Consider the following 11,201-nt stretch of genomic DNA (forward strand, 5'->3'; position numbering starts at 1 on the left):
GCGCATCGATAACACAACTGTGCACCACTCAACTAAGCCCGCGACTCTATACCAAAGCATAACTCATCTCTCATAATTCATAATGTCCTACGGCAGGCAGCTGGCCTACGCGCCGACGCCGTACATTCCGCGCTCTAATCTTTCCGCGACCATCAACCTTGATGAGGTATGACGCGCATCAGTCCCACTCCGCATGCGCATACTCACCGTCTACCCAGGAAGTCAAGCTCTCCACGACCAATGCCGAGCGCGACCTGAACGACTCGCTGGCCGAGATCTACAGCATCATCATCACGCTCGACGCCATAGAAAAGGCCTACCTCAAAGACTCCATCGCCGAAGCCGACTACACCGAGACATGCAACCGCTTGATGAAGCAGTACAAGTCCAATCTGGCCAATGAGACTGTCGCGCGGGCATTCGGTGACCTGGATCAGTTTGCAAAGGAATGGCACGTATGTCATAGCAAGTCTCGAGCTTCTCCAGTACTAGGCTGACACGACTCCAGATGGAATGTCCACGAGCTATCGAACGACTGCGCGTCGGCATACCCGCTACCATCGAACAGGGCCCATCACGGCCAGCTCAGTCAGGCGACTTTGCTGACGCCACGCTGGTCGTCAACGCGACCGAGACCTTCATCACCCTGCTCGACGCTATCAAGATCGGGCTGGTGGAGAAAGACACCCTACACCCTCTCCTTGTCGAGATCATCCAGGCTGTCAACAAGGTCACAGATGTCGAATTCGAGAATAAGGGCAAGATTGTGCAGTGGCTGATCACTCTGAACCAAATGCGGGCCGCCGAGAAACTGAGCGATGAGCAGTCGCGCGAGTTCCAATTCGACATGGACCAAGCATACTACGGCTTTAAGACGACCCTAAAGAAGGCTTGAGACGGGCGAATAGGCAGCGTTGGACTATCAGAATATCTGCTCGTGGTACCTGCATCTTAGCCCCGCGGTGGTTAGCTTGGGCCCACGCTGGACCTGGTGAGTACTGCACCCCACCGACCAGCAATTTTCCCGCGCATTCGTCATAGTCGCTTCAAAATGTCCATGTTAGATGGTATACACCTGCGCCTTGCATCTGCATGTCTTGGTGCTAAATCCATGTCTAGTCCTTGACCTTCCGCAACTCTACACCAAGCCCTCCGCTGAGGCCCTCCTCGAAACCCTCGCGCTCCTTACCACCGCTCCGCCTTCGTGGGAATATACAAGCACAAAGCACAAAGATCATGATGGGGAGGCAGTGATAGAGGCGCGCGAGCCTGCAGTTCAGGTCAATCCAGAGGGCGTCACGCGATACCTCACGACCATTATCAGTAGCGGGCTGCAATGGATAGAAGACGATGAAGTCAAGGAGCGCATATGGGATCAAGCCAGCGCGCGCCTCAGTGAGCGATCCGGTCGATCTGCCATGAGCACCATGTCGCGCACTTTCCAGATTCCCACCTCGTCCGACGCATTCGAGCTTAAGATCCACGAGCCTGCCATGACAGGCGACGATCTGGGCCTGAAGACCTGGGCTGCTTCCTATATGCTTGCGAAGCGCCTCAAAACCTTCCATCTCGTCTCCTCGGACACACAAAATCGGCTACAAGTCCTTGAGCTTGGATCGGGTACGGGCTTGGTTGGACTGGCAATGGCAGGCTTGGGCGCAGACGTTGTTTTGACAGATCTGCCCAGCATCTGTCCAAACCTGGCCTACAATGCGCAACAGAATCGGGAGGCCGTCAGTCTCAATGGTGGGACAGTCCGCACAGCTATGCTTGACTGGACAAATCCAACCTCCTGTGAGCCACTGCCAGACGATAACAGTACTGGCGATGACGCGCCCATTCCTGCCAAATTCCCCTTGATTCTTGCTGCAGATTCGCTCTACTCCCCAGACCATCCGCGCATGTTGGTCGATACCATCGGCGTTTGGCTGGCCCGGGACGACAACGCTACAGTGATCATCGAGTTCCCATACAGGGACGCTTACTTGCCTGAAATCAAGGACTTTCGCCGCCGGATGTTAGAGCTCGGGCTACAGGTAGTGGAAGAAGGAGAAGAGAAAGGACGCGATGACTGGGGCCCGTCCGAGGCGAGCGAAGATCAAGACGATGATGCGCTCGTGACTTGCTGGTGGTCATGTTGGAAAAGGCAAAATTCAAAGGCCAGCTGAGATATTCCAACCAAGATTGCCGCACATTACCCTCTCAAAAGACCCGGCGAGCTTACACTAAGGCGAAATGGCAAGGTGTCCCACGAACCGGAACATGCGCAATTTGGTTTGGTCATTCGCATAGCCGCGGCGCTCTATAGCGACCTCGGAGCAACGCCGAGATACCCACTCCAGCTTTCCAAGAACAGTGATGCAAGCGCCGGATAATTAATACGGATAATTTGGACAGCTTCCAGACTCCCGCCTGCAATGGAGGGGCATTTCCTAACCCAGGCGGGATAGCTTGCCGCGAGGGCTTACTAGGATCCACCGTTTGTATCGTCATTAGCATTTCACCTGCGCGTGAGTTTGGAGTGGACGTGTTCTTACTTATTTCTTTCCCAAACAATTGATTCTTTAACGATTGCGACTGAAACTTGAAATTCTCACAATATATCACGATGGCGACACAAACAGCAACCCAGAAGGTATAGCTTGATTGCCCCACCATGCCCCTCCAAACATGCGATAGCTTTACAACCACCGCCATCAATAGTCTTCGCGCTTCAGCCATGTTTACAGCCAACTAACACACCCCCCAGAACCCCTCCTTCATCCTCAAAGCCAAAAACGAAGTCATATACGAAGACCGGCCCATCCCCTCTCTCCCCTCCCCCTACGACGTCCTCGTCCGCCCGCGATGGACCGGCATCTGCGGTTCAGACGTGCACTACTGGGTCGAAGGCCGAATCGGGCATTTCGTAGTCGAGAAGCCGATGGTGCTCGGCCACGAATCCGCGGGCATCGTGCACGCCGTCGGCGACAAAGTCAAGAGCCTCAAAGTGGGCGATGAAGTCGCCATGGAACCCGGTGTCCCCTGCCGCCGCTGCGTGCGTTGCAAAGACGGGAAATACAATTTGTGTCCTGACATGGCGTTTGCGGCGACGCCGCCGTATGATGGTACCCTGGCAAGGTATTATACGCTGCCGGAGGATTACTGCTATAAATTGCCGGGTAATATGAGTATGGAGGAGGGTGCGCTTATTGAACCTACGGCTGTTGCTGTACACATTACGCGGCAAGCGTCTATTAAGCCCGGCGACTCTGTTGTTGTATTCGGTGCCGGACCCGTCGGTCTGCTGTGCTGCGCTGTCGCGAAGGCGTACGGCGCGAAGAAGATCGTGACTGTCGATATCAACGACGAGCGGCTCAACTTTGCGCTCAAGTACGCGGCGAACGCGAGTTTCAAGTCTGCGCGAGTGAGTGCGCAGGAGAATGCTGAGAATCTGGTTAAAGAGTGTGGGCTGGGTATGGGCGCGGATGTTATTATTGATGCGAGTGGGGCGGAGCCGTGTATTCAGACTGCTATTCATGCGTTGAGGATGGGGGGGACTTATGTTCAGGTATGTTTTCATCACCCTCACTTACCTCCCTCCCCACATCTTCCGTCCCCCATACTAACACAAACCAGGGCGGCATGGGCAAACCCGACATCAACTTCCCCATCATGGCCATGTGCACCAAGGAACTCAACGTCAAAGGCTCCTTCCGCTACGGCTCCGGCGACTACCAAACCGCCATCGATCTCGTTGCGGGCGGCAGGATCAGTGTCAAAGAGCTTATTACGGGTAAGGTCAAGTTTGATGAGGCGGAGAAGGCGTTTGCGGATGTCAAGGAAGGGAAGGGGATTAAGATTTTGATTGAGGGGCCGGAGGGGGAGTAGATGTGATGGTTGAGGGATGGGGATGGGGGATGGGGATGGAGGATTGCGAGTAGAGGATGTAGTTGTATGGTTGTTTTGCTAGGGGAAAGGTTGGTGTTCAAGACTAAGACTGGCCAAGGCTAGATCTGTTGTTGGTGTTTACGTAGAGGTGGCGGGTAGAGACACAATTTCCCAATACGATGTTATGACCTTGACTCTTTTGCACAGAAAAGCTACGTGTTGTACATGCATCTTCTCTGTAGTTCTGTGTAATTTTCACGCTTCTACATTGACAATGTTCCATTAAGCTTCCTGATATGCGCTTCCATGGCTTTTATCCCCGCTTCTCGTGCAAAAAAACAAAGACACGAACTAGTTCATCTTTGCACTCAAATGGAGAGCACCAACCAGATCGATTCATCAGAAACAGTCACAAGCATCGCTTTTTATCACTGTCAGCAGTACGAGTATGTAATATGATGTTCTTCAATACCGTATAACGCACATAGCCCTCGCCGACTAATCAACACGCCACGCATGTCACCTTTCCTTCCACCGCCACCTTGGCTACGACAGAGGGGTTCAGCCAATTCCCTTGGACAATCTTGACTGAGGCGCAAGCTGTAAGAAGCTCGTTAGGCCAAGGCATACACTGCATACCAAAGGCTTCTCAAAACGGGCAAGGGAATTGTGGGGTGTGGATGGGGCTGAAACGAGGAGTTGCCTCAGGTTTTGTCATGTCAGAGATGTCACAGCAGTCAGAGCAAAAGGCAAGAAGGTAGATCCTTGCAGAATGGCAACGTTGGATGAGAGTGATGTATGGAAGGACTGAGAAGTGCAGTGAGAAAATGCGTCATGAGGTGTTTTTTGATTATTGATTCATTTTTGTTCGTTTGTTAAGTTGTTAAGTAGTGCAAACACCTAGCGCCCGTACATTCGCTGCATGACGCCGTGAAATAGTAAATAACATCGTTCGGTGCGCTCTGGTTGGGATAGGATGCTCGACTGCTCGTTTGTTGAGGGGTTTTGGTATCGTGAGATGAATGCTGCTGCTCGTCTTGGATGCTGAGTATGAACGCCTCCGCTCGTGGGCGGTTCCGGAAAATCGCTAAATCATAGTGGGTGGTCTGCCAGAGATATGGGAGTGGTACGTCGTCTACGTGGACATTGTACATGGAAAGGCGTGTGTGGGGTATAGGTTTGTTGAGAAGCGAAGTTGAGGTGCATTGTTGTTGCGGTCTATGGAAGGGCCAGACTATGCGGTCATCTTGCGGGCTGTGGAACCACGCTTGGGGAGAGTCCATGGCTCGGGGCAGACGACCTTGGATAACGTTAGTATGTCGATATCTGATAGGGATAGAATGGTACATACCTCGCCCTCGCTAAACGCCCAGAAGTACGCTCCCATGCCGATGATGTAGTAGAGTCCCGAGTTGGTGCCTTGGTAGATCAAGAGCGCACACAGCGCACTGAGCGGGTAGATGATCAGGCGCGCTTCAATCGAGCGGTGCAGTCCTGTGCCAGCGAGCAGTGGCAATGGCCATTCCCATGCTAGACCGATGAAGCCGAGAATCATGTTGATGACTTGGAGTACGGGGATGGGCTTTACGGCGCCATCGAGGTTCTTGGTAGCAAAGTCCCAGAAGATCTTGGGCCAGAAGAAGCATTCGAGTGCAGCTCCTATTTGATCTGGAGTTGTAATTAGTACGGTGTTGGTGGTGGTGTCGATGACTGTGGGGTAAGACTTACACGCAGCAGCCGTGAGGATGACGAGGCGCGCCCAGTGGTTCTTGATTAACTTGCCCATTGTCGAAATACGGGTATTATAAAGAAAGGATACGAGCAATAAACCGAGCCCGCGGTCGTATAGGTGAGAAAATAAAGGCAAATAGAAAAAATGAAGAAAAGAAAGTGGAAATGTCCCTTCGACTACCAGTAGTCCCTCAGCGACAGATGAGCATCGATGGGCTTGGGTGTGGCAGGGCGAGGTTTTGTGTTATAGACACTGGCTTGGTCGCGGATGGGCGGTTCGTAGGCGTGGCGAAAGCGGTAAGGCTTCTGGGGAGATCAGGCACGGAGCAACTCGAGTGGAGTGTATAGTGGGTAGGTGTTATGGTGGGCTGAGGCGTAGGCGAGTATCAGGCGTGTTAGGTGTTCAGGCAGCGTGGTGTTGCCGTTGAGCTTCGCGACGGCAGGCGTGTCAGTATATCGGGAGCGACAGCGGGTGTCGACCGCAATTGTAGAGACAGTTTATGCGCCAGGGCCTTGCATCGCGCACCCTGGTCGCACTCTTCTTCTGGCTCGGCGCGCGCTGGGGGGAGAGATGGTCGCTCGTAGCCGCTTGACCCGCTTCGTGGACGATTGGGCGTGTGGGCGGCGCGATTGGCTGGGCTGCTGTGATGCTGCATGCGACGCCAGCCTCTCTGCAGCCACGGTGCCAGTATCCTGGATCGCGCCGCCATTTTAGTCTATCCTATCAATCCTATGAACGGCTGATGCTCGCTAGCTTGGCAAAGGTAGTGTAGCGAGGGCGGAGCTAGGCGTGAATCTTCGCGTTCACGTGGTTTGTAGCCATTGTCTAAGACTTGGTGACTGTTTCTCGGCGGAGACATTATTCAGGTCATGATCCAATTCTATACCGCTCTTTCGTTGATGGTGGCGGACGAAGAGTTTGCAAAACGCCTTTACGCAAGCCGATTCGCGTTACCGCTGGCTCTGACGTACACGATAGCCATGAAACCTGCGCAGTGCGAACAATCGGCCACTCTGATCGAATAGGTAATTCTCCGCAGATATCGCCATCGCACGTGCGGCACGGTAGCATTCAGATAATCCGTCCCGACGGATGCCTGAGTCCCGGTTTCTGTTCTGTGCCTCAGGTTCTCCAACCGCAAACCTGGCGCATGATGATCAGTCATCTGCATAGAAGATCATATCGAAGCTCGCTCCTGGTTCCTCAGGCTTGCTCATCAAACAACATCATACGACAAAGTTTACTTCAGATGCCCTCGTGGCTGTCAATGCCGTCACGGTGGGGGGCTGGCAGCCATGGCAGACGTTGACGCAAAACAAAGTGGTACGATACTCGTTCGGTATCAGTTCGCACTCATGGTGAAGCTTTTGGCAGGGCTCCTGTCGGAGAATTGAACGTGGTTCACAAGCTGTCGATCAGAGGGCATGTGTGGTTGTGTGCAGAACAATGGCCTGATGTTGTTTTCTGCGGGTGTGCTTTGGTCAACGGCGAGCAAAAGGAAGGCGCGACCGTGGCATCTGTTTACGCTGCTTCCCAAAAGGGAAATCTATGATAGTGTAATCCAGATGTCGGAGTTGAAGACAGGCCAGAATCTAGCCCTCCACCATCACTCAGCATCCATCATATCGCCGAGAACCACTTCTCTCGGCTTTCTTCGCACTGCACACCGCTTCCCGCATCACGGTCTAAGGCGGGACTAACAAGACTTTCTTCATATCGTCGGCCATCCACGAGGCCGGCAATTCGCATGCTGCCGTCCGTCGAGCCGTGTACGATGGAGACGGTCCCAAAATAGAGGCGAGATCTTGTACACATGCAGCCAGCACAGCGCAGTAGCGGGCTCAAACTTTGTGGGGGTTCCTCGAGCGCTTCGAGACAGCCCCTGATTGGTCGTGTGCGCCACGCCAATGCTCGCCCGTTAGATTTGGTGCTACCAACCACGAGCACAGAGAGCCTTCAACAGCGATGAATTCAAGCCTCGGCGGTTCTAACGCAAAAGCCACAACAGGCTCCTACCATGTGTCTTTCGCGTCTTCGATGCAGTCTTCTGCGCAAGGGGCGGTAGTTTAGAACCAGATCCGCCACCCCAATGCGTACCTTCCGTACCTGCCAACGCTATCCCCTCCGCGACTGCAGTCATCAATCCCAAAGTTACCAGCCTCTGCATCTAACCTAACGACATAACGTAGCGAATACCACTTTCAGCGATTCATTCAGATACCCGTCCTGATTTTCCTATCCCTTTACGACCCGCCTTCCAACGTGCACCGTTTCAGCACGCCTCGCCTATCCGTCGTGAACCCCATCAAAAGAATCGGAGCCCATCTGCCAACGGTCAATCGCACCCCTCAGGAAATACCGTCCGAAACCCTACCACGCGGCTCAGGCCCATCTGTCAGATCGTGCTCACGTCTGAAGTTTGACAGTTGTAGATCGTGAAGATTCGCAAGCCTCGCAGCCTCACCAACACCAGCCCCAACAAACCCACTAGCGAAACGGCAATCGCCTCGCCACTCGCCGGCATACACTGCACTCCTACTGTGCATTATCCAAGAGCAACTGAAGATCTTGAGCTCCGAACATACGACCGCATTTGCAAGGAAAACATGGTTCTGTGCCTGGCGCTTCAAGTCTGAGACGCTCTTCACACACTAGCCGCTCGCGCATAGCAGCAAACCCCTCCCCCAACTTCGATACCTCAAAATCCGACCTTGCGCCCATTCAGGTTTGGCGCCACCGGATTTCCTCTGCATCACGTCCCTCCCTAGTCATAACCTCTGTCATCCATCTTAACGGCTCCTGGTATACGGCACCTTCGTGGGGCATCGGTTTGAGCCACATCCGTACCGAACAGGCCCTGTCGGTTTCAGCACAGCGTGCCGCTCTACCCAGGTTTTACGGCTTTGCCTATCTGCACCTGATCTGCGCACGTTGACTCGGCTTGTTCCCAAGGCTTGACATTCTAATACCCTTGGTTCCCGGCAGCCTTGGATCCTCCTCCCCATCCGCGCGCTCTCTCTCTACATCACTCCGCTCGTCCCGGGACACCCACATTCTTTTCTTCACTTCGTATCTGGCTGGCCGGGTCGAACTTCGACTGGATCGTTTATTTCCTGGTTGGGTTCGCTTATACCACGCGTATACTCTTTAATCTTTTCTATAATCACCGTTGAACGGCACGCCTGAGGTGGACTTGTTGACGACACAACCGATTACCGCGGAAGAACATTCATCATGGGCGGCGGCGGCACATCGTTTTCCAGGCTCTTTACGCCACAAAAACTCTTCTTTCACATCTTCTTCTGGGGTTTCCATTGGGCCCTGTTCGGTATAGGATGGTAGGAAGCCCTTACTCATATCATTGATCGACCACTAACTTTAGTCAGGTGGAAACAAGCCGGTGACGCACGTTTAGCACCGCTCAACGCTCTGCAGTACTCAGTATGGGTATCTCGAGGTGCAGGTCTTGTCCTGTCAGTCGATACCATGGTCATCGTCATGCCAATGTGCAGAAACATCCTCCGATGGCTCCGTCCCAAGGTGCGCGTACTGCCGCTTGATGAGTCTCAATGGTTCCATCGACAAGTCGCCTACGCCATGTTGTTCTTCACTATCCTCCACGTAGCGGCGCATTATGTCAAGTGAGTTGATAAACGTCTTCCAAAGCTTCACTATGCTAATAAATATAGCTTCTTCAACGTCGAACGTGTGCAAGTCAGACCCCAGATCGCGCTGCAAATCCATTACGCCGAGGCTGGTGGAATCACAGGACATATCATGTTGCTGTGCATGCTTCTAATCTACACCACGGCGCACCACAGGATTCGCCAACAATCGTTCGAGACCTTCTGGTACACGCATCATCTGTTCATCCCGTTCCTGCTCGGCATGTACACCCACGCGACCAGCTGCTTCGTCCGTGATACCGCTCCAGCTTTCTCTCCATTCGACCACGACAACTTCTGGACCCACTGCATTGGTTACGAGGGATGGCGATGGGAGCTTGTGGGAGGTGGTCTTTACCTCTTCGATCGTCTCTACCGTGAGATTCGTTGCAGACGCCAGACCCAGATCGTCAAGGTTGTTCGCCACCCATACGGTAAGCAGATCATCAACGTTGTTTTCCAAGGATTGCACTAATGCCGAATAGATGCCGTTGAGATTCAGTTCACCAAGCCCAGCATGAAGTACAAGCCCGGACAATGGCTTTTCCTGAACTGCCCGGATGTTAGCTATCACCAGTGGCATCCATTTACCATCACTTCCTGCCCCAACGACCCGTACATCTCGGTTCACGTGCGCCAGGTTGGTGACTTCACTCGCGCACTTGCCGATGCTCTCGGTGCGGGTCAATCGCAATCCAAGCTCTACGACGAGCTCGACCCCATGGGCATGTACGAAATAGCACTTCAGCATGGCCAAAAGATGCCCGCTCTCCGCATCGACGGACCCTACGGAGCCCCCGCCGAGGATGTTTTCGAGAACGAAGTCGCAGTCCTCATCGGAACCGGTATTGGTGTCACACCCTGGGCCTCAATTCTCAAGTCCATCTACCACCTCCGTCTCAGCCCTAACCCACCCAAGCGTCTCCGCCGTGTCGAATTCATCTGGGTCTGCAAAGACACCTCATCCTTTGAATGGTTCCAGACCCTCCTCTCATCGCTCGAAGCGCAGTCCCTCGGCGGCGCAGATGGCGACCAATTCCTGCGCATCCACACTTACCTCACCCAGAAGATGGACGTCAACACTGCGCAAAACATTGTTCTCAACTCTGTAGGCACCGACAAGGATCCCCTCACAGAACTCAAGTCACGCACCAACTTCGGTCGTCCCGACTTCCAACGCCTGTTCTGCGGTATGCGCGATGGTATCCTAGACCGGACCTATATGAACGGTCTGGAAAGCACGCTACGCACAGAGGTCGGTGTCTACTTCTGCGGTCCCAACGTTGCGGCCCGCGACATCAAGAAGGCGTGTAAGCAGGCGGCATGCCAGGAGGTCAACTTCAAGTTCTGGAAGGAGCATTTCTAGATGACGCTGTTGTTCAAGAATGTGTATTTTGTATGCGAGGTTGAATGTCAAGGCGTAAATCAGGTTGATGTGTATTTGTTACGATTAGCCTTCAGAGTAGTAACCCAAGGGTACACTCCATTTTCATGTGTTCTTACTACAATATGCGGATTATGCAAAGGAAAGAAAGAAAGAAACTAGACTTTTTGAAAACCTCTATCATGACTCCAATTACTTCCGCGCATGTGTTGAACGTCTGATGTGTTGGTGATACTTACTCGTACCTCCTAGAGACTCGATCACACGAACCAACACACCAAGCAAGACAAGCCTTCACCAAGCACGTCCAACCTCCAACACAACCCACCATCGAACCACCCTCACTCCACCCAAGTACCCATCTCAATCTCACCTCTAACACTCATGCACCACGCCTCTATTCGCCTCATCTCTGTCCCTTGCAGCCTCGCTTCGGTACAAAGAGCTTCCGAACCATGCGCATGGTGAAACAAGACACCTTAGTACCACCATAGTAATCCCACCTCTCCACTCCGACTCCCTTGGCAGCTATAACAAAGGATCAAAGCTG

General features: G+C 53.2%; 4 protein-coding genes across 4 annotated transcripts; 3 read left to right on the forward strand and 1 right to left on the reverse strand.

The window, feature by feature from the left end:
- Positions 1–82: 82 nt before the first annotated feature.
- On the forward strand, positions 83–895 carry J4E84_007998 (uncharacterized protein; the record flags this gene model as incomplete). Its single annotated transcript, XM_049390576.1, has 3 exons — positions 83–166; positions 219–455; positions 509–895. 3 exons carry the CDS (start codon positions 83–85, stop codon positions 893–895), a joined length of 708 nt encoding a protein of 235 aa, XP_049241677.1.
- Positions 896–1,051: 156 nt separating this feature from the next.
- J4E84_007999 (uncharacterized protein) lies at positions 1,052–3,870 on the forward strand (the record flags this gene model as incomplete). The annotated part of the gene is made up of 4 exons (XM_049390577.1): positions 1,052–1,067; positions 1,120–2,117; positions 2,750–3,550; positions 3,619–3,870. The coding sequence occupies 4 exons, from the start codon at positions 1,052–1,054 to the stop codon at positions 3,868–3,870; spliced, it is 2,067 nt and encodes a 688-aa protein (XP_049241678.1).
- A 1,234-nt stretch (positions 3,871–5,104) lies between these two features.
- J4E84_008000 (uncharacterized protein) lies at positions 5,105–5,656 on the reverse strand (the record flags this gene model as incomplete). The annotated part of the gene is made up of 3 exons (XM_049390578.1): positions 5,105–5,170; positions 5,222–5,538; positions 5,599–5,656. The coding sequence occupies 3 exons, from the start codon at positions 5,654–5,656 to the stop codon at positions 5,105–5,107; spliced, it is 441 nt and encodes a 146-aa protein (XP_049241679.1).
- A 3,180-nt stretch (positions 5,657–8,836) lies between these two features.
- Positions 8,837–10,633, forward strand: J4E84_008001 (uncharacterized protein; the record flags this gene model as incomplete). Its single annotated transcript, XM_049390579.1, has 4 exons — positions 8,837–8,940; positions 8,989–9,243; positions 9,292–9,701; positions 9,753–10,633. 4 exons carry the CDS (start codon positions 8,837–8,839, stop codon positions 10,631–10,633), a joined length of 1,650 nt encoding a protein of 549 aa, XP_049241680.1.
- Between the last annotated feature and the right edge of the window lie 568 nt (positions 10,634–11,201).

Source organism: Alternaria hordeiaustralica, assembly GCF_023758085.1.
Source record: "Alternaria hordeiaustralica strain BMP 2776 chromosome Unknown scaffold_19, whole genome shotgun sequence".
In the NCBI taxonomy this organism is placed as follows: domain Eukaryota; kingdom Fungi; phylum Ascomycota; class Dothideomycetes; order Pleosporales; family Pleosporaceae; genus Alternaria; species Alternaria hordeiaustralica.